At 39.3% G+C, this 27237-nt stretch overlaps 1 protein-coding gene across 5 annotated transcripts in view; it reads right to left on the reverse strand.

Moving 5' to 3' along the window:
* The window catches only part of PLCB4 (phospholipase C beta 4), a 197495-nt gene that overhangs the window by 29802 nt on the left and 140456 nt on the right, over positions 1–27237 (reverse strand). For 4 of the 5 annotated variants that reach the window (XM_065682348.1, XM_065682347.1, XM_065682349.1 and 1 more), the window contains 13 exons: positions 25533–25623; positions 24566–24661; positions 23339–23439; positions 21688–21723; positions 18929–19070; positions 18211–18295; positions 17876–18000; positions 15846–15897; positions 13307–13409; positions 11335–11499; positions 8257–8461; positions 3397–3485; positions 2806–2956 (listed from right to left, as the gene is read on the reverse strand). In XM_065682348.1, the coding sequence (XP_065538420.1) occupies positions 2806–2956; positions 3397–3485; positions 8257–8461; positions 11335–11499; positions 13307–13409; positions 15846–15897; positions 17876–18000; positions 18211–18295; positions 18929–19070; positions 21688–21723; positions 23339–23439; positions 24566–24661; positions 25533–25623 (1441 nt within the window). The remainder of the gene's footprint in view (positions 1–2805; positions 2957–3396; positions 3486–8256; positions 8462–11334; positions 11500–13306; positions 13410–15845; positions 15898–17875; positions 18001–18210; positions 18296–18928; positions 19071–21687; positions 21724–23338; positions 23440–24565; positions 24662–25532; positions 25624–27237) is intronic. The other variant, XM_065682351.1, reaches the window with a different exon arrangement.

The following is a 27237-nucleotide window of genomic DNA, read 5'->3' on the forward strand; positions in this document are numbered from 1 at the left end:
ATTTAAGTTAATAATTAATGTCTTTCACCATATAAAATACTCACAGGTTAATGAGAAAATATAGTTAAGATACAGTTAATTGTGTTTTCAAAAGCACTACTCAACCAACTGCATTGCGAAAGAAGAAATGAATCAATGAGTGTATTTTAACCTCTTACAGTTCTGGGCTGAAGTGTCAAAACATTGCAAGCTAAGAACTGCAATAGCTCCTTTCCTGAAGGCACAGCAAACCTTTTATGTACATTGACATTGAACCATGCACATTTCAGAATTGTCGTCCATAGCTGGAGTTTGCTCTGGCACCACTCATTTCAGGGTGAAAGCTTCTTGGGTAAGGTTCTACATGACTGCATAAGGGGTTAACTGAAGTTAGGTGTCTTCCTCAGCTTAAAAGACAAAAATTGGCACAGTGAAGGTTTACGTGCAGCCTGTATGTTAATGGCGGCAAAATCTGCATTCTGGTTAATACCAGGCTATGAGAAAAGGCACAACAGTGCACCCCAAGACTGAAGGAGAGTTAAAAATGGAGAAGAAACACAAAATCATAAGTGAAAATACTAATAAGAATTCAATATAACAAGTGAATCTATCATACAAGACCAAATACTATTTAGGTGAATCAAAATACATTTTGATCACCTTAACTGCAATGCAGACAAAACCCAATCTCATTTTATGTTTATGCCTTAACAAATGTTTTGTGACATACGAGGTTTTTTTAAACTACTATGCAAATCCTACATGTAATGATGAATGAAAATGTCAATACAATGCTATAACAGTTGTAGTATGTAGGCTTTTTCTGAGTTTTTGCTCAAAAATGTTCTCTTGCACGTAAATATACTGCAAACATATTTAGTTAACTGCTCATGATCCCTTCATCAGGGATTGTAGTGACTGGACATGAGATAATGGGTTTAAACTGAAACAGGGTAAGTTCAGGTTGCATATAAGGAATAGAATAGAACTGTGTGGGTGGTGAGGCACTGGCACAGGCTGCCCAAAGCAGTTGTAAATGCTCCATCCCTGGCGGTGTTCAAGGCCAGGTTGGACAGAGCCTTGGGTGACATGGTTTAGTGTGAGGTGTCCCTGCCCATGGGAGGGAGGTTGGAACTTGATGATTTTAAGGTCCTTTCCAACCCAAACCATTCTATGACTCTATGATTCTATCATAATACTGCCCTCAGGCTATAAGATTTCCCCTGACTTGAAAAGGACATTCGGCCTCTTAAGGTGAATTTAAGTGGAAAAGATTCAGATGCTGTAAAAGAAAAAGAAATAGGGAAGAGGAATAGGCAAGGAAACACAGATTTATTTTCTTAGAAGCGTAAGATTCTGCTCAATTATATGGTATTAACATTAGTCTAGTAAATGAGACTGGAACAGACCGAGGCACAGGGAGAGGGTGAAGTTTCCAAACCCACAAATCACTTAACTATTACTGAAAGTCACAGACATTCTGTTCACTTGAAAGCCTTCCCCAGACATCCTATCTTGCTGGATATGTAATTTCTAATAAGCAAGGTGAGTTGCACATTGTAACAATGGTAGAATTAATCAGATATTAAAAGATCATAGATATAAGTAGTGCAAAATAGGAATGGTTACATGGGATATAAAAACGAACAGCTCCATTTTAACATGTGCGAATATGGATGAAAATGACTGCAGACAAGAATGCCTAAGTACTGAAATCTCAGTTTAAGACCAAGGCTGCATTAGGTATGCTGTGCTCTGAACAAACTTCCTCGGGATTTTATTTTAAATGCAGACTCATTTACTTTGTTCACCAGGTCTAATTCCATGGCAACAAGAAATTACTTGCCAACCCCAGCAAATTTCATGCTTAATTAAAGCACAATAGAACTAATACTTGTGCAACTCTTGGTGATGGTACATGAAACATGGAAACACCTCACTGCATCAAATAATCTGGGTTTTACACTAGGGAAGGGCTTTGAAAGAGTTCAGGTACCAGAGACGACCTGGTTTATTGTCAAAAGTGACTCCAGAGAAATGGCATCTCGTTTCTCATGAGGTCCCTTCACATCTGTGTATTCAGCCATGTCTGCTTAAGAACAACAGCAGTCAGTACTCCTTTTTGCTCCTAGCAATACTTCTGGCCCAAGGAAGATAAAAGAGAGTTAACCAGATTCTAACTCTAGCGGCCCATTAATATTTATTGTGTTTTAGCTGTAGAAATTTGTTTTCCCACTTAATCTTCATTACCTGAGATGTCCCAATTGACTCTACAAGATGATTTTGTAGAGTGAATGGTGGATAGTGAGGAAACATACTTATTCACTTATAAATGAGCATATTTAACATGGATAGTTTGTACAATAAACACGCCATTTCCATAATCACTATTCAGAGTAAAACCACACACTGAAAACATTTCTAATTGTTGGGAAATCCCTACAGAATCCAGTGAATTCTAAATACCTTTAATTACTTAAATCTGCAACTCTGCCAAGGGATTTGTGGAGGGAGAAAAAAAAAGCAGAAGAGTTTCTGTGGAGTATACCAGAAAACAGTCATTCCTGGTGGCACCCTTCCAGCAGATCTTTAGTAAACTAATCCCTGAGTGCAGGTTATTACTGTTGGAGTTGGGTATATACAGCCTTTCTTAGTAATACAAAAAATGTATTTGCAATTAAAGATCACACTCAATGGCAAAAGAAATTACCTTCCAAAAGGGTAAGAATGAACAGAACTGCAAAACTAAAATGGAGTATTGAGTACTTCTCTGTGACTTCCTGAATCACTTCAGGACTGAGGGAGCGGCATGTGATTTTCACCTACCTTTCTTAGCATCAGTCCCAGACCCAAAGCCTGCGGTGGTACTTGGTCGAAGTTCAGAACTACTTTGAGGTGTTACGTTGGCTTTGGCATTATTGGCTTTTCCTTTCCTATCGTTCTTTGAAGTGTCATTTGGTACATCAGCTATATCACTCTGAAAGAAACATTCACATCATAATAAGTGAACTGTTTTTTTACCTGTAGTATTAAAGCTGAGACAGAGGAAATTCCTGCACCTGCTTACTTTAAGCATAGTTAAGAAAACTTCAATATACTATCAAACACTATACTCAGGAAGTGTTTGTAACCTATTTTAAACGCTACCTACTAAAATATGACTTTCTCATTTCTTAAAATATCTGCTTCTAAGGGATGTGTCAGTATGATCCCTGAAAAGTCAGTTAGTGAATGGTATTTCAGTACATGTAAACTAAAATAAGCCAATGTATTCCAGAGCAGGACAAAGGGTCTTATACTAGAAAATGAGAAATGATAGGTAACATGCATCAATTTGGGAAGGACGAGTTTACTTTAAAAGAAGAACATAACATGAACATAATAAATGGGGTGTGTTTGTCATTGCGTTCTACTTACTGTTTCAATGCCCATCGCTCTCATTTGGTCTGCTCTTTTTTCTGTGATGGACAGAAATTTCTTTGGATCTGATAAAGCATCCACGATATCTGTAAGAAAAACATAATCAACCTTTTATAATCCTCAGAGACATTTGGAAACTAATCTTTTACAAAAGCTTGATTCTGCCCCTGTTAGGAGCCATGGCTTGCAAAACCAGTCCAACTTTCCACAGTCAACTTGGCAGGACTGAAAGCACTCATCATCACAGCGCCTGAACACAAGGAACACAAATGAGTTTATAATGCACCAAGAAGTGATATGCATCCAGGTACCTTACTTAGGAACAACACTGACTCCATCAGAGTGAGCTTACTTTGACTTACTCCCAGTTGATGACACTAGAATTGAGACCAGAACAGGGCATCCTGAGCCACAAAGCACTAACAACTTTATCTGCTGGTTATTTGCATGGGTGCTGACTGACTTGGGACTGCAGGGAATTGTAGAAAATGCCATTGTATTTCCTAGGTAAACATCAGTTTCAGATGGGTGGTTAAAGCAACCAGGAAGATCTATTCTTGCTTGCCTTTGTGACGCTCCATATCTGCAACATGAGAGGCTGTGAGATGGCTTTTCTATGAACCATAATGACCAATATTTGAACCTTGCACGTGACACAGGACCACTAGTGGTATCACAGCACTACCCAGCACCAGGTATCATATAGATAATTGGGTCTGTTTTCCACATGCAGTGAAAAATGTGTAAGCATAGGTTTACAAAGACACGTGAATTATTCACCTGCATATTGCATAATCTATTTCCACGCTTAATTTCAACAATAAATTAATTACAAAAATGGCAAATGAGGCCCTCCACTGCTAGAAATGATTTTACAAATTAAACTGAGTCAGCATCTACAGCATTGATCTGTTCTGATGAGCCCTGTGAAACTCCAGTATTATGGACAAAAAGGGTCACTGGTCTCAGTCAATAAGCCTTTCTTGACAGAATAATAACTTAAGAAAGGAAGTCTGAATGCTGCAGACTGATTGACTCATCACCAACCACAAACTATTGCCATCTAATTAACTCAGGTTTTTGTCATGATTTGAAGGAGGTCCATGGACAGGGCTTCACTTGCAGAAAGCTGTTTCTTTGTAGGATGCTGCGAGACCCAATTTTCGGCTGCTTATGAGCAAAAGACAAAGGCTTTTGTGCTCTTCTATTCTAGCTGGTCTCACCAGAATATTTCTGCAGTGTCAGTTCTGACACTCATGGTTTTCATAGAATCATAGAATAGTTAGGGTTGGAAAGGACCTCAAGATCATACAGTTCCAACACCCCCCGCTATGGGCAGGGACACCTCACACTAAACTATCCCACCCAAGGCTTAGTCCAACCTGGGCTTGAACACCACCAGGGAAAGAGCACTCACAACCTCCCTGGGCAACCCATTCCAGTGCCTCACCACCCTAACAGGAAAGAATTTCCTCCTTATATCCAGTCTAAACTTGCCCTGTTTAAGTTTGAACCCATTACCCCTTGTCCTGTCACTACAGTCCCTGATGAAGAGTCCCTCCCAGCATCCCTATAGGCCCCCTTCAGGTACTGGAAAGCTGCTATGAGGTCTCCACGCAGCCTTCTCTTCTCCAGGCTGAACAGCCCCAACTTCCTCAGCCTGTCTTCATAAATGATTAATAATCATTTGAATTTTGCCCATGTTTCATATCATCTCTTCAGCCATTTTCCAAGTACAGTTACAATAATGCAAAGCAGAAATGCTCATCCACTGACCAGCTGTGAAAAATATCCAACCCATCAAAGCTTTGGGAAGAAACTTTCTATCCTTCCTGTGCAAACCAGGGGTTAGAATATATCATCTCCCTTCAACCTAAGTTGTTCTATAAATGTTCCTCTGAAGTCACCAGATGCACTTCTCAAGCAAAAAAAAAAAGCACAGACAGGGCTCCCATTCCAACAAAAGCTGTACTAAATACATAACATTACCCTTGACAGCTCTGTTTATCTACACAAATGGGTTGTCTCCAATCACTGTCGTGACTCAATGATGTCTTGTGAAACTTACTTCAGATACTCAAAAAACTGTGTAGGAGTTATTTTCAGCCACAACAACGGCACTGCAGCTTAGCACTGGCTGTTTCCCTTTTCCATAAGTTAGTAAGCATGTCTTTTTGTCCTTGGCATGCCCCCTTCAATGAAAATCCAGGACTACCCTGTTAACAGGATGTGTCATCTGAAAATGGAACCTGATTATCACCAGCGTCAAAGTAAAAATGACTAACATGTTTGGGAGAGCGAGACCTTTGCAAATGGCATTACTAACCGTACAAGTACATCACCAAAGGCTAAGCATTTCTACAAGGAAGATGTGACTCACTGCTGCTTTTCACATTGTCATTTGTCCTCTGCTTACGTTTTTCTTTCTCCCCAGTGAGGTAAGGTGGGGGTAGGGAATAGCATTTTGTAGAAGAATTGCAATTAAGTATAAAACCAGGCAAATCACTGGCAGAGCACATTACAGAGGACTCTAACCACTAACCTAAGTAGCCATGCTTACTTATGTACAGCTTCTATTGCAGAAGCCTCTCTTTGGAGAATGTGACTTCATTTACATTAATTTGGACCAGTATCGTATTTTATTGGGAACAACGCTGACACTGTAGCTGATGCAAATAAACCACAAGAACTTATTAAGTTGTATGAAAAACAAAATTATGCAACTTTTAAAGCCTGTGATGCATTACCCATTCTAGCTATTATTCAGTGTAAGTTCTTAAATCTTACTCATACAGGTTAAAAAAAGAGAAAGAAATAAAGAAGAAAGCAGGCAGCTATTGAACTGAGCTGTACTTTCCTACTGGTTTACTAAAACAATCACGGAGATCGTAGCAATAGCTCATAAAACAATGAGAGGTTCACTGGCCATGGTAAGTAATTAAAACCCATATGCCAACAGAATACTGATGATTCCACCTGAGTGTTAAAAGTTATTTCCCAGTTGTTCATCATGCTGCTGTTCTGTGTCAATGAGAAAAATGCATAAGACACATCAAAACTACCTGGGAAGGGAGAGCTATTTAATTGACTTTGTTCATGTTAATATGGGGTCTGTTTTTCCCAACACTGTCAGTAAGCTATGACAACTAGTTCTCTCATTCACAACTAGTGAATAATAAGCTATGACAACTAGTTCTCTCATTCACAACTACTGAATAATAAGCTACGACAACTAGTTCTCTTATTCTAGTAGTATTTTCATGTAATGATACTGTTACTCAGCAGTAGTATGCTTTTCTATGTCCTCACCTCTACCAGATGAACCATCTGTAGAAATGCTGACAGTGTAGCATCCGGTGTAGAGCATCAGTACTGAAGGGCACACACTTTGCAAGTTCTAAACTAGTGCTCAAATTCTCTTTGAAAAACAACTCTTTCACTTCTGAATTTGTGTCACGCAGTTTAAAAACTGAAGTATAAAATATTTTCTCCCTATGTGAGCAGCACACTCAGCAGCTTGAGCCACATCAAACCCTGCTAAGTTTAAATTCTGCTCTTAGAAAAAGTGTGGTATCATTGAGAAAAACATCAATCCCAAATCAGAAGCGTGTCCTTAATTTAGAAAGTATTTTAACTGAGTCATTTACTGTCAAAAGCTTAAGGTCAGGGAAGAATTAAAGCACATGCTTAAATGTGTCCCTAAGATTCATGGCTCAATTACTGCCTCCAGAATCTCAAGCTTAAGCAGAAGCTTACATTTGTCTTGAGACAAAGTTCCTGAAGTTAAATATTGTAGATGAAACATGCTGCGTAAAGGCAGGGTAATGCTCCAGAAGTGTGGCAAAAACTTGCCAGCAACCAAGATTTAAGGTATGAACAACACAAATGCTTCTGTAAATGCTTAACTTTCGTCATGAGATATTGTTACTGAAGTAAAAAGCCTAGATGAATGCCAACAAACATAGACTTGAAGATACTCTAATACCTTAGTTTAGCTTTCCCCTTCTGCAGTTTGTACTACGGAAATGATACTCAGAGAAGCAGCAGTAATTCTTTGCATAGACAGCAGGTTTGAAATCATTTTTGCAAAGAGCAAAACATCACTTTTATCAATAATGTTTCACCAATCCACTCCATTTTACTGCAGTTGGAGCACTAACATTAAGCGCAATCTCTGTTTCAGTTTTAAATGGTTTACATATTGCCTAACATACGAGCAAGTTTCATCTGCAGTGAAGAAAACATTTCCCAGAGGTATAACCCTCAGGGTAAACTTACCCATGACACTGATTTAAGTAGTGTAATGATTATTCTCAGTTTTTTGTTCCTACACATATGGGGCAACTCGCCACTGCTCAGAATTAATGACCATGGCCCTGCCAACCTGATCATGGAAATGGCTCACGTTAAAAATGACTTTCCTGGAAACCCAAAAGCAATTAAACCACACTGAAACCACCTAAAATTGGGAAAGAAAAATGCAGACAAGTTTTGGATGCTAAATTATTTCACTGTCCATTTTTAACAATCCATCAATATTCTTAACAATACAAAGACATTTTGTTTGAAAAAGCACATGTCCAGATTCTCCATCAATTCTTCATACCTATAGGCCAAACAATATAGCTAAAGTACATGTTAACCTTACAAATATTTAACACTGAGGCAGGCATTTGGTCTGAAAGCTCCTTTTTTAACTAAATATGCAGGGTTTCCAAGGAGTTAAAATACTAAATTTTTCCAACCCCTCTAGCACTGTGTCTCTGCTTCTGGCTGGCATACTGACACTGCAGTACTTCAGTACTTCCACACCAACACTCAAACTCTACATCACACTGAGATACAGGTTTATCTCACCTCCAAAACCATCAGGCACATATGTTTTAAGGACAATGTTGCAGAAAACCGTTGGAAGAGAGAGAGGTTTGTTGCCCTCGTTCCGAAGGGAAATGTGTCTGTAACCCGCCTGCAGACCATCCAGAGGCAGGATCCTCTGACCGATCAACTTATTGTTGTCGTCATACACTGCTATTCTCAGGACAGCGAGATCAGGGAGGATAACCTGGAAAGCCATAAGAGGAAGGAATTCAATGACTTTAATACAGTATCACCCTCCGCACCTCCCATGTATGAACCTTTCATCTGAGTGCCAGAAACGGACTGTCATCCCTGTAAGATATGACATTCCATGCAAACTGCACACTTTGAGATTAATATTTCCTAGAAAAGCCTCTTTTTTTTTCCACCCTAAATCATGGGTAGATTTCAGAATACGCAAATCCTGCAGCTTACAGTTACATTAGCTAAATATTTTGCATATTCATTTTTTTATGGTGACACCAATAAGGCAGTAAATGCTACATGGGAAATGACAGATACAGTGGCAATAGCAGGGTAGATAGTGCTGAATCAGGAAGAATTATGACAGGAAGATGGGATTTGGGATGTATCCAAAAGGGCAACAAAGAACACAAGGAGTGCAAGCACAAGCTGATAGAGCAGTATGATGAACTACAGTTTCTGCAAAGGAGAGAAGCAGACCCAGAGGGTGGCAGACCTGCTGAAATGATGTGCTGCCAGCCAGCAGAAGTGGGTGTGCTGTACTCATGACACGAAGGGTACATGGTATGCATGGTGGGCAGGGATGCTGCCAGCTGTCTGCATCTGTCAGTCTCCAGTCTGGACTGACTAAGGCAGTAACAAAAAATATCCTGCCTTCCTGGAACAAAGGTGCTGCCTCTGTGCACAGAGCAGTAAGGAGAAGATGGGGCTTTGAGTAACCTGGGCTAGTGGAAAGTGTCCCTGCCTGTTGTAACTAGATGATTTTAAAGATCCCTTCCAACCCAAACCATTGTGTGATTTTGTGTGAATCTCTGAAGACAGCCTGAGAGGTGCTGCCAGCCTGCCTTGACTGTGTGCTTGGAAAGGTCTTCCCACTCCTTCCCTATCTGACTATTCATCAACCTCTACGGGACAAAAGAGAAGACCTATGTAAATTGTGTCTACTATCTTCCTTAGACTGTCCCCCTGCCACTTTCATCTACAGTCTTAGACTGTACTTTTGGTCTCCAAACTCACCTGAGCTGTCCACAGACATTCTGTTCTACTTGACTACAACTTAGCACTCCCAGCACAGGTTACCACCAGCACTCACCCTGTCCTCTCCCTTACACAACAGAGTGACAACACAGAACTTGGGTTACAATGACTGAAGATTAATTTTAATTAAAACAAATAAACCAAGAAAACAGACAAAAGAACAATCAAAAATATTACTTCAGAGGAACTGTGTAGGGATCAAACATCAGCTTGAGAGCACCATCATCCAAATAGGGCAGGGAAGATGTCTCCTCCACAGGCCACAGATCAGTACATCTTTCCTTACATGGTGGCCTCAGATATAGATTTGTTAGAGAGCAGGAGTGGGGACTAAGTTGTTTATTGCTCCCTCTCCATTATTCTGTTCTGCAGTATCCTGGTAGGAACTTCCACCCTCATAACAGAAATTTTATTCTATGATTTAGGCACTGTACACCCCAAGCTTTCATTTACTCCAGCTAGAGGAATTGTTTCTACTGTGTTTATGTCACTTATCTGCTTGGTCATCAATTACAACTCATGTCTTGATTACAATGCTAAGCTTGGTATGTTAAAGGCCTGAGATGAAGAAAAACAGTATCTTGGCTGACCTGCAGTACAAGTGGAGAATGAGTTGAAGAGAACGTGTGACTATGCAATTTTTCATTGCTGTGCAGAAAGTCCAAGGAGTATTTGGCATCAGGCACTGTACCCATGCTAAGATACACAGGTAGGCTGAAACTGTGTGCACCCTGTGGTTTATGGGCCTTTTGATTTTAGAAAGTGGAAAGCAGCAGATGCTGGCCATATGGGCAGCAAACCATGGGCACCACAATTGCCTGTCATTGTACCTAAGTGTCTTCCCTCTGCCTCTTCATATACAGAGAAAAGCACCTGAAGTCGCATTCAATCCAGAATATATTTGAGTCCAGAAAAACCTCTCGTATTAATATAGCCAAGAGTGAAGTGTTATCACCATTCGGATAAAGCCTGTCACTTTGGGATAGAAGAGCAACAATCTTGTATGACAATGAAATGAGTGTAAGGAGAACAGACATTATCAAAGACAGCACTGCTAACACATGTGGTCTGGATGGAACTTCAGCTGACAGAAAAAAAATAAAGTTAAAAAAAAAAAGAGTGTATCATAAAGACTGAGAGATAAAAATTGAACACAGACAAGAGGTCTCTCTCTGTAAATCCCCCATAGCAAGAAAAAAAGTTTTGTTTTTATTTTTGTATTGGAAAAAAAAAAGAAAAAGAAAAAAGTACATGATGCACATGGACTACTGAAGGAGGGAGCTGGCAACACATCTGAGGAACACAGCACCCTTCCAACTTTTCCATGTAATAACATTGACCTTAGCTTTGGATGCAGCATCTCACCTGCCCTCTGGGCTGAAGGAACAGTGCAAGATAGCAGCCACTGCCAGGGCAGGGAAGAAGAAATCTCCAAGGAATGATGGTGTCCACCAGCGGGGCTCATTCTGAGCAGACTGTATACCTTGAACACAGGCATTGCCACGGAGGAGGTGGCTACCTCCAAGTGGGAGGAGGAAGCAAAGGGGAGGGAAAAGCCAAACAGAAACAAACAAACAAAAAATCATGTGACAGCTACACAGGTTATCCATTAGAAAAAGAAAACAAAGCAAAACTAAAAGCAAATGAACAAACAACCTCTTGAAAGCTTATTGCAGCTTTAGATTGTTTACTGCAGTAAACGGGACTCCTACAAACCCTTTCTCATGGGAGCAGTACTTATTCATGTGAGCAGTCAGAATGGAGCAAGGAGGGGTGGCTCAAGTGAGCGAGGATACTGATGTGCAAAGCACAAACAGAGCTTGTCGAATATCCTACCTTCCGAAATACAAACGATTCTTCATTGTAAACAGGGTTCAGACCATTGTTCATCACCATGCGTGTCCGAAACTCTTTACGTATCGTGTCCGTGGGTAAGCCATACATATCCACTTCTACATACGTACCAATCTTTTTGTCTGATAAGAATTGACCTGATATTACCTGCAACATAACAGAGCAGTAAGGAAAAGCAATACAAAGTCCAGAGTGTTTTATGAATAGTGGGAATATTGGTATTTATTTTATTGACAGCAGTCTGAAAAATGTACACATATAGTTATTTCTCTCCCCACAGTAAGAGGTTAGAACTACATGATCTTAAGATCCTTTCAAACCCTAACTATTCCATGATTCTCTGATTTAATCACATTAAAATGGTATATTTAGTGCTAAAACTGCAGCATTTCTTTAGAAAAGCATTTGTGGTAAGACCTTAAATATAACCTTGATTTGAAATGATTGTGCTCACTGTGCTATGGTATTAACAGTTGTATATCAGTCAGCCCAATTAGCCAATGACTCACAGATGCATTCAGTATATTACTGGAAAACACTGAATGAAACAAGCAGATTGGGCAGCGCTGTTCTGCAACTTTGAACCTTCTGTTTGGAAGCCATCTATATGTCTTGACTACAAAGAGGTGAAAGAAAGCTATTGATCTGCTTGCACTTAGGCAAAGGTTTTAAAGTAATCACATATCAGCCTAACTCCGCATTATGTGTCTGGGAAGAGTAGGATCTTAAAAAGCAAACAAGCAAAAACCCCACACGACTCCTCTATATTGCTCTGCATATGAAGATATGTTGCAATTCTACTCCAAGTCAAGATGAATCTAGCCACAGCAGGTGATTACTCAAGGGAAAACTTTCATTTTATCAAGATGACATCCTATGTAAAAATGCACCTTACGTTTGCATTACTGTGAGCAAGGAGGGAAGAAAACCTGAAACACAATTTCACAGACCTAAGCTGATTTCAAGTCCTTTTATTTTCATGATCTAACATTCTTCCAGGAAACACTCTGGATAATAAATCTGAAAAGTTACATGGCTGGGGGGTACCATCACTGCCTGTGGTCCACTCAACTCCTTTATTACAGGATTTATATGGAATTTGATACTAGTTTTAGTCACATAAGAAAAGCGAGCAGCAAAACACATGATCTAAGAACTATCTGTAATGACATCTAGAGCTTATGTTTTCACCACCATATCCCACTTCCTTCTTGGATGGATTGTACTGTCATGAACGTTAAAGAAAAACAACATTAATAAGAAGATTTTTCTTTGGGAAATGCAAGTAAAATCAGGTGTGTGTCTAGAATGCACAATGAACCCTTGGTCAGGGAGAGATTGAAATTTCCATGCTGCACACAGAAAGTGATAACTGGAAGCTTAAATCTTTTGTTAAGCTGCACATAGGGGATTTGACCAAAGAGAGTGCCAAGTGACAAAAGAAGTTTTACAACTGTCAGCGTCCTTCCAAAAGGTGATACCTAACCTTGCTGTAGAAATACAGCAGAAGTTATACGGACTTCAGTACTTCTAGACAACTCCAAAGTAAGGACCATCATGTTTTGAAAATATCCTGTCCTTGTGTGCCACATTCCTCCTTGCTCTGTGGTGACAAGTGATGTCTGTATGATTACATACTGTTCACAGAAATGAACTTCACTCATTTATTCATTCGTATGGGCTGATGTAATTCAAGAAGAGCACAAGGGGTGTGTGGGGGGTAAAATTCTGTGGTAATGTGTAATAACAAACCATTTCTAATACTATCATGTTTCACTTAGATCAAGTAAACACAGATGTTTTAGCCAGCAATAAAATACCCCACAATAGACAAAACTTGACAAACACCACACCATCTAAATGTATTTTCTGTAAATATCCTACTTCTGTTGACATTTAAATGTGATTTGGGATGTAATAAGATGACAGAAGTTGTTGTCTGTTGCTGTTTTACCTGTACAGAACATGTTGCAGCAATGACACCATCTACAGGAGTTTCAGAGAAAGGGTCAAATGTTCGATCTGGTCGTCGCATGAAATCTGGCTTAAGTAGATACCTTATTTCAAGACAAAAACAGAAGAAAGTTATTCTTGTGTGAAAACTAAAACTGTATTAAATACAAATAAAACTATGTTATAGGTTTAAACAATGAACTCTCCTACAGCACTGTAAAATACAGAATGTCATTCTAGCTACATGTGTGAGGAAGTAAAAGGAAGTACTACGGTTGTCTAGCATACAGATAGATGTTAATCTTCATTCTGAATTACCAGCTACTGAGAGATTAAATCAACCCTGGATTTGGAGATGAAAACAAATGTAATGTAATCAAGGGGATTTCAAAATGACTCAATGATACACTTAAAAAGTATATTGAATTATCCTGTAATAAAAAGGAGATGCTCTCTTTTGTTTTAATTCTTTAACATTGTGGAAAAAAATACCTATTCAATTTTATTGTCTTAAATGAAGCAGTTCCACAGAGTTGAGACTCATACAATAAATTCCAGCTTGAGGCTAATTTTTTCATCTCAGTTATATAACCTTGGGGAAAACAGCTGATAATGTCTGTGCTGACAGATTGTTAATTATAGTAGCATGAAAGGTACTACCATAATAACACTTACAATACATCCCTGAGGACTAGACACTGGATCAACATATCAATGAAGCTGATACGTGCTCTGATGAATCAAAACGCAGAAATGCTGTGTTACACGTGGCAGGGGTTCTCTTCCACTAATGGAAGAGAACGTGTAACTGGAGTCATCTTACTAATTCTGTGGCCCTTACAGACAACTTCTTAATCTTCTAGAATTCTTTTAATTAATATATTAATATATTAATATAATATTAACATACTATTAATAATATATTAATAATAATCTAAGAAAACTTCTAATCTTCTAGAAGATTATCTTCTATCCACCCTTAACCTTTCTAGTGAAACACTGGTATATAATGTTATAAAGGCCTACACAGAGTTCAGAAATAATTAAAACATGCTGGAAAAATTCCAATGGAAACAATGCCAATGTTGTCTCTCATTTTTTCATACAGCGTTTTCTGTTTAGGAAAAGAATGTTCCTCATTTGGCTTACATTATAAATGAGTGTGAATTCATATATTTTATTAATTTAAAGTAGGTTATGGGCAGAAGGGAACTATCAGAAACAAGCTTCTGCTTCCAGCCTGTTGAAATAAAAACATGTTCCTGTCCATCCAGGGGGTTGAAACTAGATGATCTTTAAGGCCCTTTCCAATCCTAACTATTCTATGATTCTATGATACATTGCAAGTGAAGGCATTTGATCTTGTTTCTCCAGCATGAAAAATAATTTGGAAAAAAAAAAAAAAGTACAGACAGAAAGAAATGTAATTTGTTATCTTCATTGCCCTGCATGTTTTCTGTGACTGAAACAGTGTCACATTTGTAATACATATCAAAATACTATCATTATGTTACCATGCATTACCCACTATATTACTGTAATACCAAAAGACTGGCATAAGAATCAAGGACATCAGTTGATTACGATGCTTGTGCTTAGAGAATCTGGCAAGAGTAAATAGGTGCTCTTTTGCTAGGCTGGAGGGGGGGAGGGGGGTGTGTCAAACAAGAAAGGAGCCATACTCTGCCATTCTGCATATTCTGACTGAAATGATCAGTGACTGCACCTTTGTCAAAGCCTACAGCATCCATCTGGAGAGTTCACTACTGAAAGAAAGGCACAGAGTGGCAAAGCACTGTTAAGGACTCTTGCCCATTCTTCAGATGAGGCATTTTACCAAGCTTCTTCTACTCAGATTTTCTTTCTGAACAAGATTAGCATTAGTAAAAGAGGGGTTACTTCCCAGGATGAGTTTGCAGATTTTAAATGTGTTCCTAGACTGTCATTTCCTATCATTCATCAAGCTTCTCCTTTCTCTCAATGTTAATGATCAGCCTACCTTATTAAGGTATAAACTCAACATCTTACAAAAATCTATCAACATCACTTCAGCATCCTTTTTCATGCAAAAGCCATGAGCAAGAACTTAAGAAAGATGAAACACCTCAGTATTCTCCCTGAAATCTACTCTCCAACTAAAGCATATGTTAAAAACCCATTCCCTATGTATTAAAACTCAACCTGTCCAAGTAAATTTGGCAATTCTGTGAACTGTGCAGTGAGTCTCCATTCTGAGGCATAACTTCAAGCAAACTTGAGAACAGAAGCTGAATAAATAACTGTGCATGGTATTTGTGATCTGCATAATTTGCACGCAAAGCCTTTTCTATTTCTTCTCTAAAAACTGGGCATAATAAAAAGGCGTATTCACCAGAATACCTCCTTGCAGAGGATAACCCTCCTGGAATTCTACTCATTTCTACTCTTCACCTAACATCCAATTTTTCTTTCATAACACATAATTCATAATGAAAAAATGTTATTAAAACCATAGTACAGGATTCTGATGCACAGTGACAGTGGTTTAAATCATCACTCACCCGCATGATCCATTATATTCAAATTTTCCTTGATTCAACTGCATTGCTAAATCTGCCAAGAGAGGAAAAAATTACTGTGCTTCCTTCTGAATAATGCAGACACGAACAATCTTTATTAAAAAAGGAAATAAGACTGTTTGTCCGGAATAATCAGTTTAAATAAAAATTAGATACAGTATATATAAAACACACATCCAAGAAACAAAAGGAACCAATACGAAAACTCCAGATTTCTTCACAGTAGTAACAGCTTTATCAGCCAAGCTGAAGTCTATGCTGTGCTTAGAAAACAGTCTGTCCCTGAACTCAGAAATACCTGGTAGCAGAGAAGCATCAGACTGTGACCAAGGATGGGATTTCCATCATCTAACTTTTGGTATTTACAGTATAGATATCTCCATTTCTGCTAGAGATCTAGAATCACTCTGAATAACAGAGGGATGCAGGATTTAACTAAGTGCCTAACTAACGCAGACACATAAATTATACTCTGATACCGTCTGCAACTGATGCCTTAAAGAAAGTGAGATGAGTATCACACTGGTTTACTGTGGGCTTAATTGAATAAAATACCACAAAAAGAAACCATAAAGATCACAGCAGCATTGCTTAGTTTCAACACTTAAAGCATCTTGAGTTTTATTCAATGCATTCAATGTTATTACGGCACTCGCATATACACATTGTAAACATGTAATTACCCCCCTCCCATACAACCCTCTCCCAAACTTTGTAAGAAATGAAACATTTTCCTGCAGGTTTCCAGCTACACTAGAATAAAATATCTTTCTTTAGTGATAACACAGGTATTCTCTTGCCAACAGACTCTGCCTTCAAAAGGGAACAAAATCTTTTCTGTACATTCTCCATTACACAAAATATGAGATTCTGATATGCTTGTATCACTTATTTGCTTTAGTGGGCAGCCTCAACTTTTACTTCCTTAATTAGTCTTCACCCTGACAGCACAGTTGGATCGTAGAAGATGAATACAGGAAAGCTGATCACTTCATACAATTACCATTCTTATTTTGCAATCTAATGGGTCTGAGAACCATATGCAGTGGGCAGAGGCAGCGTTGGGAGCAGAATGAAGCTTGCATATCTGCTCTGACCTCTGTACTGTGTCCAGTGGAAAGCTTTACAAGCAAGTGTATTCCTGTACAGCTTCTTCCTGCTTCCTCAGCTGGGTTAATCAGTACAAAGCTTTGCAGGACAGAACTCAGCATATGATCATTAGGAGTGTCTGCAGTACCAAAGACACTGTTTGGGGAAGGTGGAGAGGAAAGCAAACACAAAAGCACTATCAGCTAGAAAAGAAAATGGAAAAACTGGTCTGTTACGTTTATGACTAAAGACATTCCTAGATTAATTAAAAAACAAGACAAAGCAAAACACAACAAAAAACCCCTACCCTGTTAGTTATACTCACATCTTCATGCAACAGGGACAACACATCTCCTCTCAGTTTGCCCTGTGGAGAGGCATTTACATTCCCTGGCATTGCACTCTCAGCTGGGATCTCAGACCCCATTCTCTGATGCTGAACACCACTCACAATTCACAATAACTGATCTAGAAACACATTTGGCACATAACCCACATTACTTTTTACCATCTTAATTTGTACACTCCTTCATCCTGGGTAATGGTTGGACTTGATGATCTTAAAGGTCGTTTACAACCTCGTTGATTCTATGATCTTTACTTAGCAGACACACACCAAACTGTGCCAAAGCTGTGTTTTGTGAAAGAAGTGATTTCCTTGTAACTGATACCCTTTATTAATAAAATATTGATGTGAGAAGTTACAGGACTTGTATTTTTCCATGAAACTGGACTGAATTTTCCTCCTGTGTATGGCTTTTTTATTGCTCCTTGTCTTACGCTTCCGTAATTCCACCCCACTGTATTATTTAGCCATATGCCTGTTTCCTCAAAAATGCCAGAAGCAAATCCATGGCATCTGTTTGACAGTTACTGCCCAAGCCATTCTTTAGGATTGAGGTTCACTGGTCGTTGCTGCCTACCTGGGGTCTGATAGTTCAGTGAGACCATCTGGCAGCCAGCGTTCCAGAAAATTTGAGGCATGTAATTACTGGAATCCACTCGGCCTCCCTTTGGGTATATCCGACTCATTTGTCGTTTGTTATAACTGTGTAATTCATCAAGGAAATTGAAATAAAAACATCATAGGAATATATGTTCATATTCTGGTAACTTCAATATTTCTTACATTAATCTTAGTGTTTCTCATCCTATGAGCTACTTTTCCTTTATAGACTTGGAATACTGCAAATCTAGAAAGGTACTTGGTTTATCTGTAGCATTAGTAGAGATGTGGTACGAGGAGGTGAAAGGATACTTCACAAACTCAATGGCATGGGTCTTCAAATATCCTAGTCCGACTGATTCATTGAAAGAGGACATATTATGATGAATATTACGTTCTAGAAAGAAAATACAAGACATTTTAAAACACTTCTACAATAATGACTCAAAATCCAAGATCATGCACTATATGTAATAGCAGGATATGGTAATTTCTGGGCTGTTTCCCCATTATCTGTCGCTCAGAATCAAATTATACTGAAATTTCATAGTATTTCTGACTTGATTTTTTCTTTCATTTCCTTGGGCAACCAACAAAACTTTCATTTGTGGTTCAGGACAAAATTGTTATTCAGAGCCTGTGTTGCGTGGCTAGATAAGGCAAAACACCATGATAAATGGTCTAGTGTGCAGGATGAAAGCAGCAGCTAACTGCTGACCACTGTGACAATCATGCTCACCTTTCTTTACAGAAAGATGAACTAGAAAAAGCAGTTTAGCTGGAAAGGCCTATAGAATATAATCAACCTCAACAGCTTCAGACTCTCCCAGTAATTTAGTGACTCCGTGTGGATGACCAATGGAATAACATGCTAACTTCACATTCAAAGACACAGAGATCTAAAAGTACAGCCATGATGGTCATAAAACTGTAAAAGCCTTACGCTGTTTCTAACCTTAGGAAACGTAGAGATTAAAAAAAATACCTAGAATAAGCAAATACTTTTATTTCATTCAACCTTTTATGTTACCTTCTGCTACATCGAAACCTTGAAATTTTACAGGTTGAGCATAGTTGACCATTGTTGATAAATATGGATGTATATTGGTTGTGGCACCTACATATTTGTAAGATGCCATCCACGCTTGTTCATCTTCAACAGTTACTAAACCCTGAAAATACACATTAAAAAGAATAATCACTATTTGGGTGTGTAAACACCATTGTTGGCATTTTCAAATGATACAAAATTATACCCAAATCTGCAGAAACTTAAAGAAAGTGCAAATTAATACAAGAAAAGTGGAACTTCAGTGTCACAAATTAAGATTTATCTTCTTACTGATATACACACCAAACACGCTCACTGTTAGACACATGCAAGAGGATTAATGACCAAAAAGCCCCTAAGCAGTGGGTATTACATGATGTTAGTAGGATAACTTTAGGATAAAAGATAAAGATTACAACAGAATGAGCAATACTGAGAGAGAATGATCTTTCACTGTCAAATTCCTAAGAATTGTGATTTAATATACATTTTCTGATAGTTGTGGTGGAGTGAAGCATACATGGTACTGAGTAGAACTTTCTCAACATCAAAACACAAATAGGTTCAATTGCTAACCTTTACTAACGAAAGCAGACCAAAATATAGGGATTACAACATTCACTGGACAAAGAGATGTCACGAGACCAACAAGGGACACTACATGCTGATATTCCTAGCTGCTTAAACTGATAAAAATCTGAATCCATCACTCACATAAAGATGCACTGTACTTATAACAGAACTTCAGAAGTTTTCTACAAGTATCTCATTTGCTAGAAATCTACAACAGAAAGCACTTCTCCTGTGGATCTACCTCCCCAACCTTTTCCTTTCCCTAAACCAGAATGAAACACATTCTTTTCACTGAAACAAAGGAAAGAAAAAGAAAGGTCTCTGTCAATCTAAGCAACAGGCTTACTGTTCATGGCATTTTCCCCACAAACATTTCTGTTTGTTCTCCTACCAGTAAAGCAGTTACCAAAACATCAAACCTCCTGCAGGCTGGCAGGGAATGTCTGCAAGGAGGTATTAAGTTTTTATAGCACAGCTTTTTACTTTCAGAGTGCAACTTGTGTTTGTCGCAAAGTTCTCCATTACTGTATCAGCAAGCAGTTAATAACAAGAAGCACTTTGCAAATCCCCTTCTCATGGAAGAAGAACGCAGTTCACAGAACCTACACCATTGCAACTCATCTATTCAGGAGATGGGAGAGTAAAGGAAATGTGAAACTACCTGCCAGTATCATGGGCATGTACCTTTGCCTGTCATAGGGTGCAGACACATTTCAAAGAATGAATACCATGTGAAGTGAAACAATTTATGCCTTAATATAAGATGGTTATAGTCACAAGAAACATCATTTTCTGGCTGCAGAGAATAGCTGAGTTATCAGAATGAGTCCAGGTACACACTTATATGTGTGTATACAAACTTTTGTGTGCATTTTAGACTGAATTAAACTTCCACTGGCCCGTGAAATGAAGCTGAAACCATATTTTAATGCAGATTTACCAGGGCTCAATCCAACTGCTTTCCAGGAATCCACCTATCAAGGGGTTCACAGATCTGTTTCCTGAATATGCCAAATAGTACATCCCTTTATTAGTAGAATACAGGCACTTTCTGTTACTCCATCAATATTTGTTAATAGCGTTTAGAACAAATTCAGGGCAAAGTTCTTCAAAGGAACTAGTCCTGTTCAGTGTCTTCACTTTTGGAAGGCCAGTAATTCAGGAAGAACTGACCACCCACCTTCTAAAAACCAGGCTCCTTCAATGTGCCTCTTGCTGACTGCTCAGAATTGATAATTAGATTTTACTATCTTGATCCATAAACGTCTAAGCAATGAATCACAGCGAAAAGGAAGTCAAAGGGTATTATCCATGCGTTAGTGCTGACGCAATAGTACCCTGCAGACCACAGCTGTATGACTGCTTTAATGTCACACTGGCTCTAAGACACTGTTCTAAGACAATCTACTGGTCATTGATTTTATCTTATTTCCCTGGGGACCCATAATTTTTAGAGTAAATGGGCTATACTCTTCGCGGTGTTCACAACTTAAAAACTGTGCATTAGAAAGGGGTAAGGATGCAATGTTTCTTAAAGCCTGCAGAAACAAAGGAATGGCTACAACAGCACATGACCCTTCTAAGGGCTAGAGAAAACAATGGGAGAAAGCTGATATCTCTGCATTATTTAGACCTTGCTACCCCTCAAGAAAAGAAGCAGAACCCACTCAGAAAACAACACAGACTGAAACAAAGTGTGGTTAGAACAGGAGCAGCTTTAATGAGAGAAGGAGGAGAGAGAAAGGAGATGGGAAGAGTCTTACAGGAGGGATTCCTGGGAGAAGATAGATGCAGAAGTTCCAAGGGAAGGCGAAAGGAAGAAAAAGAGAGAGGAAAACAAAATGCAGTCAGGGTAAGGAAAGAGGGGAGAAAAAGTAGGAGGGATGATGCACCTCAACGCCATCCAAAGAACTGCTGTTTCCCCGTGCATGACATCTGAAACTGAGATCAGACACTTCTCAGCAGGCAAAAATCATGCATTCCTGACTGTCCCCAAATATTCTGACAGTCCTGACCCCAGTATAAAAGTAGAGGAGAAGAAACCTTAGATGAGTGCTCTGCAGGTGCAGTGAAACTGAGCATTGTTAATCCACTAAGAATGCATGGTAAGTATGTATATTATATATGAAGCAATAAAATAAACTACATAACATCCTATGTGTCACCTTTTTATTGTTTTCTTGCTCAGAATCTTCAATAGCCTAAAGGAAAAAAATATATATACATTATCCAAAGACAAAGCAATAGGAAACACTCACAGTAAGGGAAAAAAAAATCCTCAAAAGGTTAGTGTATTTAGCAAAAAGTACACCCTTTTCCACCTTCCTGAGTGGCTCCTCTGTCCCATACAGTTGCAAAAATATTCACTCTCAAGTTTGGGTACACAAGATACAAAATGCAATAACTGATCAGCAATGGGAATAGAAATGGGCCAGACAGTTAAGCTCAAACTAATGCCATCACTAGATGGGAACAGAGTTTCAGAGAAGAATGAAAGAACAACACACCCAGACAACACACAAGGTCATCTTTTGTGGATATGCAAACTGCCCAAGCTCTGAAAACTTAAGGGTTAACAGTGCTGTAAACTGCGCTTTAAACATCTGCATTTGGAAAAGGCCTATCTCAAGATGTTATTTGCAATGGGACAGTCTGCTGTCTGTCTCCAAGTACAAGCTACCAGTACTGAGAATCCTGAAGCAGAGAAATGTTGACCTGGCACTGAATGTACATTCCTAAAGACTGAGTCACTGATCAGCAAAGCAGAGAAGTTACCCAAGGGCATATGCTGAGGATGAGTGACTAATCTGAAAAAACAAACAAACAGACCCAAAACACTCAGGTAGTTAAGGACCAGCTGATTTAGTAAGTGAAGCCAGCCCTAGAGCAACGAAGTTAAATGGTACTTCAGTGGCAAGATTCATAAAAGTCCTAAAGAAGCAAAGACGTTGATGTGAAGAGACACCAGGAAGGCAGGTCTGATGTCTTGGTGATGCTGCTAGAGACATACTATCAAGGGCAGTCTGTGCTATGAAGATTTTCTGTAACTGTACTTCTCTCTGGAGTAAGATCCAAAGACAGCCAGGCAGAGAAGAAAAGGCCAAAATACTTGACTGATAGAGGAGCGTGGTCTGATAAGGTACCGTAGTGCTCACATGTGATGTGTTTTCTGTAGCAAGCAGTAATGCCTTCAGTGCCAGAGCAGGCTTAGTTTTGAATTCCAATATTCCAGTCAAGTAATATTCAAGTTACTGAGCACAGACTGATAAACTGTACTAAATCAGGTATGAGCGGAATAAAGAGAACTCTTACTCTACCTGCCAGATGGCTATCCAGTATAGCCCCACTGCTATACCACCCCACTGGGGAATAATTGCCCTATTTTGCCTTTATTGCTGTAAGAGAATTCTACCCTAAGAGTTAACAATAAAAAATGACCCAGGGGACCCCTGTAACAAAGACACGGGATGTAACCTTGCATTGTTGAGCGAGTAAGCTGATACTCTACCTCATATTAGGGCTCTGCAACTGAGATGCGAAGTAAAATACCAGAGGCAGGAAACTGCTTGCTGCCTTTAATGAGTATTTTGGATCAAAATCTCCACTTGTAACTGTTTCCCTCCATGCTGATTGTTTTCTCAATGAGTACTCGACCTGAACAAGCATGCTACAAAACTGAACCTAAAGGTTAGGAATCTGAAGATCTCGGGTTTGACTCTTCTGACACGTGCTGTGACGCTTCCACAAAACAGAGTGCCTTTTACACCCACTTCCATGGAAAACTTCCAACAAAATACATGTAAGAAGCAATCCCACCTTTTTGACACTGATGGCAACAGCTTCTTTTTGACCGTAATCATCTACAGTAAGGTCACTTCCAAATTTGTACTCTGGATGAGCTTCTTCTTCCTGGTCAGCTGCACAGAAAAGAAAAAGGATCAGTGCAAGAAAAACCACAGCAACTACTAGTTTTGTGTGAGACATGAAACAAATGGCAGCTGAATACACAGGTTTGGGTTTGGCTTTTCTTTAAGACAGAAATAATATCCAGGGTATTAGATCTTTAAGGATGAGTAATAAGTTACAGCTCAGGCCTGAGATTCTTACAGCTTTGACATGGTTAGTAACAGAAATTTGATTAACTGTTATTTTTGAAGGAATCAGTAATTTGCTTAGGAAAAGTGTAAAAAAGCCCCAACCCAATAGGCTTGGGGGAATAACAAGAAAAGAAGACAGAGTTCTTTATTGAAAGATGTAAAAAGTTGCTAGTGACCAGGCTCCTCATGCACGGTCAGTCTCCTTATGTCCCCTGCTATAGGGAATAATTTTCATTTGCCTCTACTGACAGCAACAGCAGCAGCTTTATGCTAGTTAAAATAGATAAAATTTAACCAAGGAGAGGACCAAGGGGTAGGCTAAAGGTGGGATGTTCAGTATGAAATGTGTCACCTTGGTCCAGCCACTTGCAGTGCATGATTTGCCTCTTCTGAAGGTGAAATTTAAAACAGACAAGGTGAATCACACCCTAGACATGTCTATGTTTCCCTGTTGGCCATAAACACTCCACATCACTGGCTCATAGTTACATGTTTATACTGAAGATATCAAGTTTGGCATCCCTCATTTTATCCTTATAAAGTATAATGCAATATTACAATCTGATGTTGACATTAAGTATTAAAAATAGCAACAAAATCTGTTTTCAAAGCAAAGATCACAGCTTCCCAGTCTCACTCACACAGTGACTTGGTTGCTGCTCCAGTATGACTTCTGAACAGTTAAGTGGAAGTTACAATTACCACCGGTATCACCAGCTGAGCTTACACTCCTACAACAGCCTGCCACAGAGCCTGCAGCTGCTGTATGTACCTGAGATGAGATGGTAAGGCTGAAGGTCTGTATAAATGGTCCTGCATTGAGTGCAGACTTACTGCTACTGCCACAGGCCATGGGCATGTGGGCAACACGCATACTAGCTGCTCATGCTGGCCTACTGATTAACCACAGGCAATGTATGAGAACCTTCCTCTATGAAATCCTCACCACTTTCTATTTCTTCTTCATTATCATCCTCTAGGATATTTACAGGAGCAGCAGTTTCCCCAGCCTCCATCATCTTTTTCAGAGCATCAAGCTGTTCTGGTAATAAGCAAAATAAAAACACATTAGTCATTACACAAACAGTTTGCAGCACAAAGAAATACAATCATGAATGATTCCCTGAGCTATTTTTCAATGGGTTGTCTAAGTTTTCAGTTAATAACATTTTACAGAGCAACAGCATCGTTAGACATACACTCGTGTTAGAGCTGAAAAATGGTCAGTAAGGGCTGTACCCAATGCTTACTAAAGTTAAGAAAGACTTCAAAGTCTTTGGAGCAAGCATATTACTTTCTCAAACAATAAATAGACAGCTATCTCTTCCCTGCTTGATCTATGTAATGGAGGCTGCTTGGATTGTTAATTGTGTTCCCATGTGCATTTCAGTTAGTATGAACACAATCACGTATGACTGAACTCAGTGGAAGTTCTGCATGATTATCTTTAAATGGAGAAGGACCAGGGTTCACCACTACAGCCACAGTGGAAGCTGATATAGCAACATTATTCTTATTGAAAAAAGATAAGTATCAGAACTGGCAAAACAGCAAGAAAAGCAATTTGGAATTCCTTTTCATTTTATGCCTATCCTGGAAAAACACAGCAATGCAAACATATCATTGTAGGCAGAATTTACAAGAGATTCTATCTGCATCATATTTTAGCTCAACCAGCAATCTGATAAAGTCCCAGGATTACATTTCTAGGTCTATCTATTCCTACGCTAGATGCTGGTATCAAGGCCTAGACTCCGGCTCTCATATAAAACACAAGGGCAAACAGTGTCATTTATATATAACTCAGATTCTTCCAACAATGAAGTTCAAACAATTTGAAAACTTTAGTATCACAGTCTATTTGTACCTATCTGGACTTCTGTTTAATTTAATACTTGACAAGCTTTACTTACTTTTTTCTACTTCAGGTTTCAGCCTTTTATTCTTTATGAGAATCTTTCTTTTGAGATCATTAGGAGAAGGTAAGGCTTTACCTGGATCAAGCTGTAAAATAATTTAAAGACAAGGCTTAATAACAGCTATTTGGCCTTTCTGTATCCCTGTTTGGGATTTTGATGTTAGGACAGGAATGGTAAGGGGCAGTGAACAAGCAAGTGCCTCCTCAGGCACAACCTTGGTAGGTAGTGTGACTGCAGCTATGTTGTCTCCTTTGCTTCTTCCCTATCCTATGGGAAGGCTGTGCAGGTAAATGTTGCTGTTTGAAGTCAGCACACTGGGCTCCAGCCTATGCCATCCTCAGCTGCACTGGTCAACATGTCTCCATCTCTCTCCTGCCTAGCAGTGGTCATGGATGTGACCTTCATGCGACTCTTCATCAGAGGACTTCCTACATTCCCTCTCTCATGTGGTTCACACACAGTCCACGTCATAGTTTAGCCCATTATCATTTAATCTCTAAATAAGTCATCTTTTATGGTCCCTTCAAGCTGCAATAATGCAAGTGAGGCAGCTTGTAGTTGGCACTGGTGAATGGAAAACTACCCAGTCCTTAGCTAGGTAATGAGGACTATTTAGGGCTACAGGGTCACATCTTTGGTATTTGTGAAAGGCAAAAGGCAAGTTTCGCATACACAAGGAAGTACTACTGAAAGTATTACTGTTCCAGTTTGGGGAGGAGAAATTACTGAGAAAAGAGAAAAAGTATAAACCCTCTGATTTAAGCCCCATCACAGAATTGAGGCTAAGAAACAGAGATATGGGTATGGTAATTAGCACCCTCTCCACCTCAGGCTTGCTAACATTATTATGCAGGCAGTTGCTAATATAATGGACTGTGGTTTCCAGTAAACCTTAAGTGATACAGGAGAAGATGTTTCCAGGACTAGCAGAAAATCTTAGAATTATTTAGATATGCTCCTTAAATCCAACCCTGAGCTATGCAGAAGCAGCATTCTAGATGCAGAAACAAAAAAACAACAAAGCACTAAGACCTGAAACCAAATAAAAGCAGCAGAATTGACAAATAACAACCCAGGGAAAAAAACCCAGACGGACCCAACCCCACAAGAATGGGTGCAAACCTCCTTGCAAGAGGGTAATGATTACCCACAAACACCAGGCTGGCTCAGTCATGGGCGCTTCAGCATGTTAGATGAGCAGAAAACACAATTGTTCCTGAAAGCACTTGGTTGGAATTCCACTAGATGTCAGTGCCGCAGAGCTCATTTATCCCCAGGCTTCCAGGATGCTAGTCTGTATCCCCAAGCAAGATGCAACTGGATGCCCACTTGGACAAATATTTGCTCTTACAACCATATCTGCTTCAGCCACTTAAGTCTGCCCTCCTCAGTCGACTACTCAAGGTACCAAACCCCAACCACTCATAAAATATACGCTTCAAGCTCCTCTCTGCAGTATTTGCTCTGTGAGCAGCTGGGGACTGAATTCACCCATGAGGAGGAATGGACACAAAACGCAGAAGGCTCAGTAGTGCTCCAGAGAACAGGCAGCTGAGACTAAATGCTGGGCCCTGCTGTAGCTGCGTAGTAGCCTTTGGTCATCGCTATTTTAGGTTTCCCTGAAAGCTGCTGGGAGCTGTCATTCATGAGGAATGTGGCAAGTTACTGTATAAATTACAGGGAACATTACAGGTTTAGC

This window comes from Lathamus discolor, chromosome 5 (genome assembly GCF_037157495.1).
Source record: "Lathamus discolor isolate bLatDis1 chromosome 5, bLatDis1.hap1, whole genome shotgun sequence".
NCBI classification, from domain to species: domain Eukaryota; kingdom Metazoa; phylum Chordata; class Aves; order Psittaciformes; family Psittacidae; genus Lathamus; species Lathamus discolor.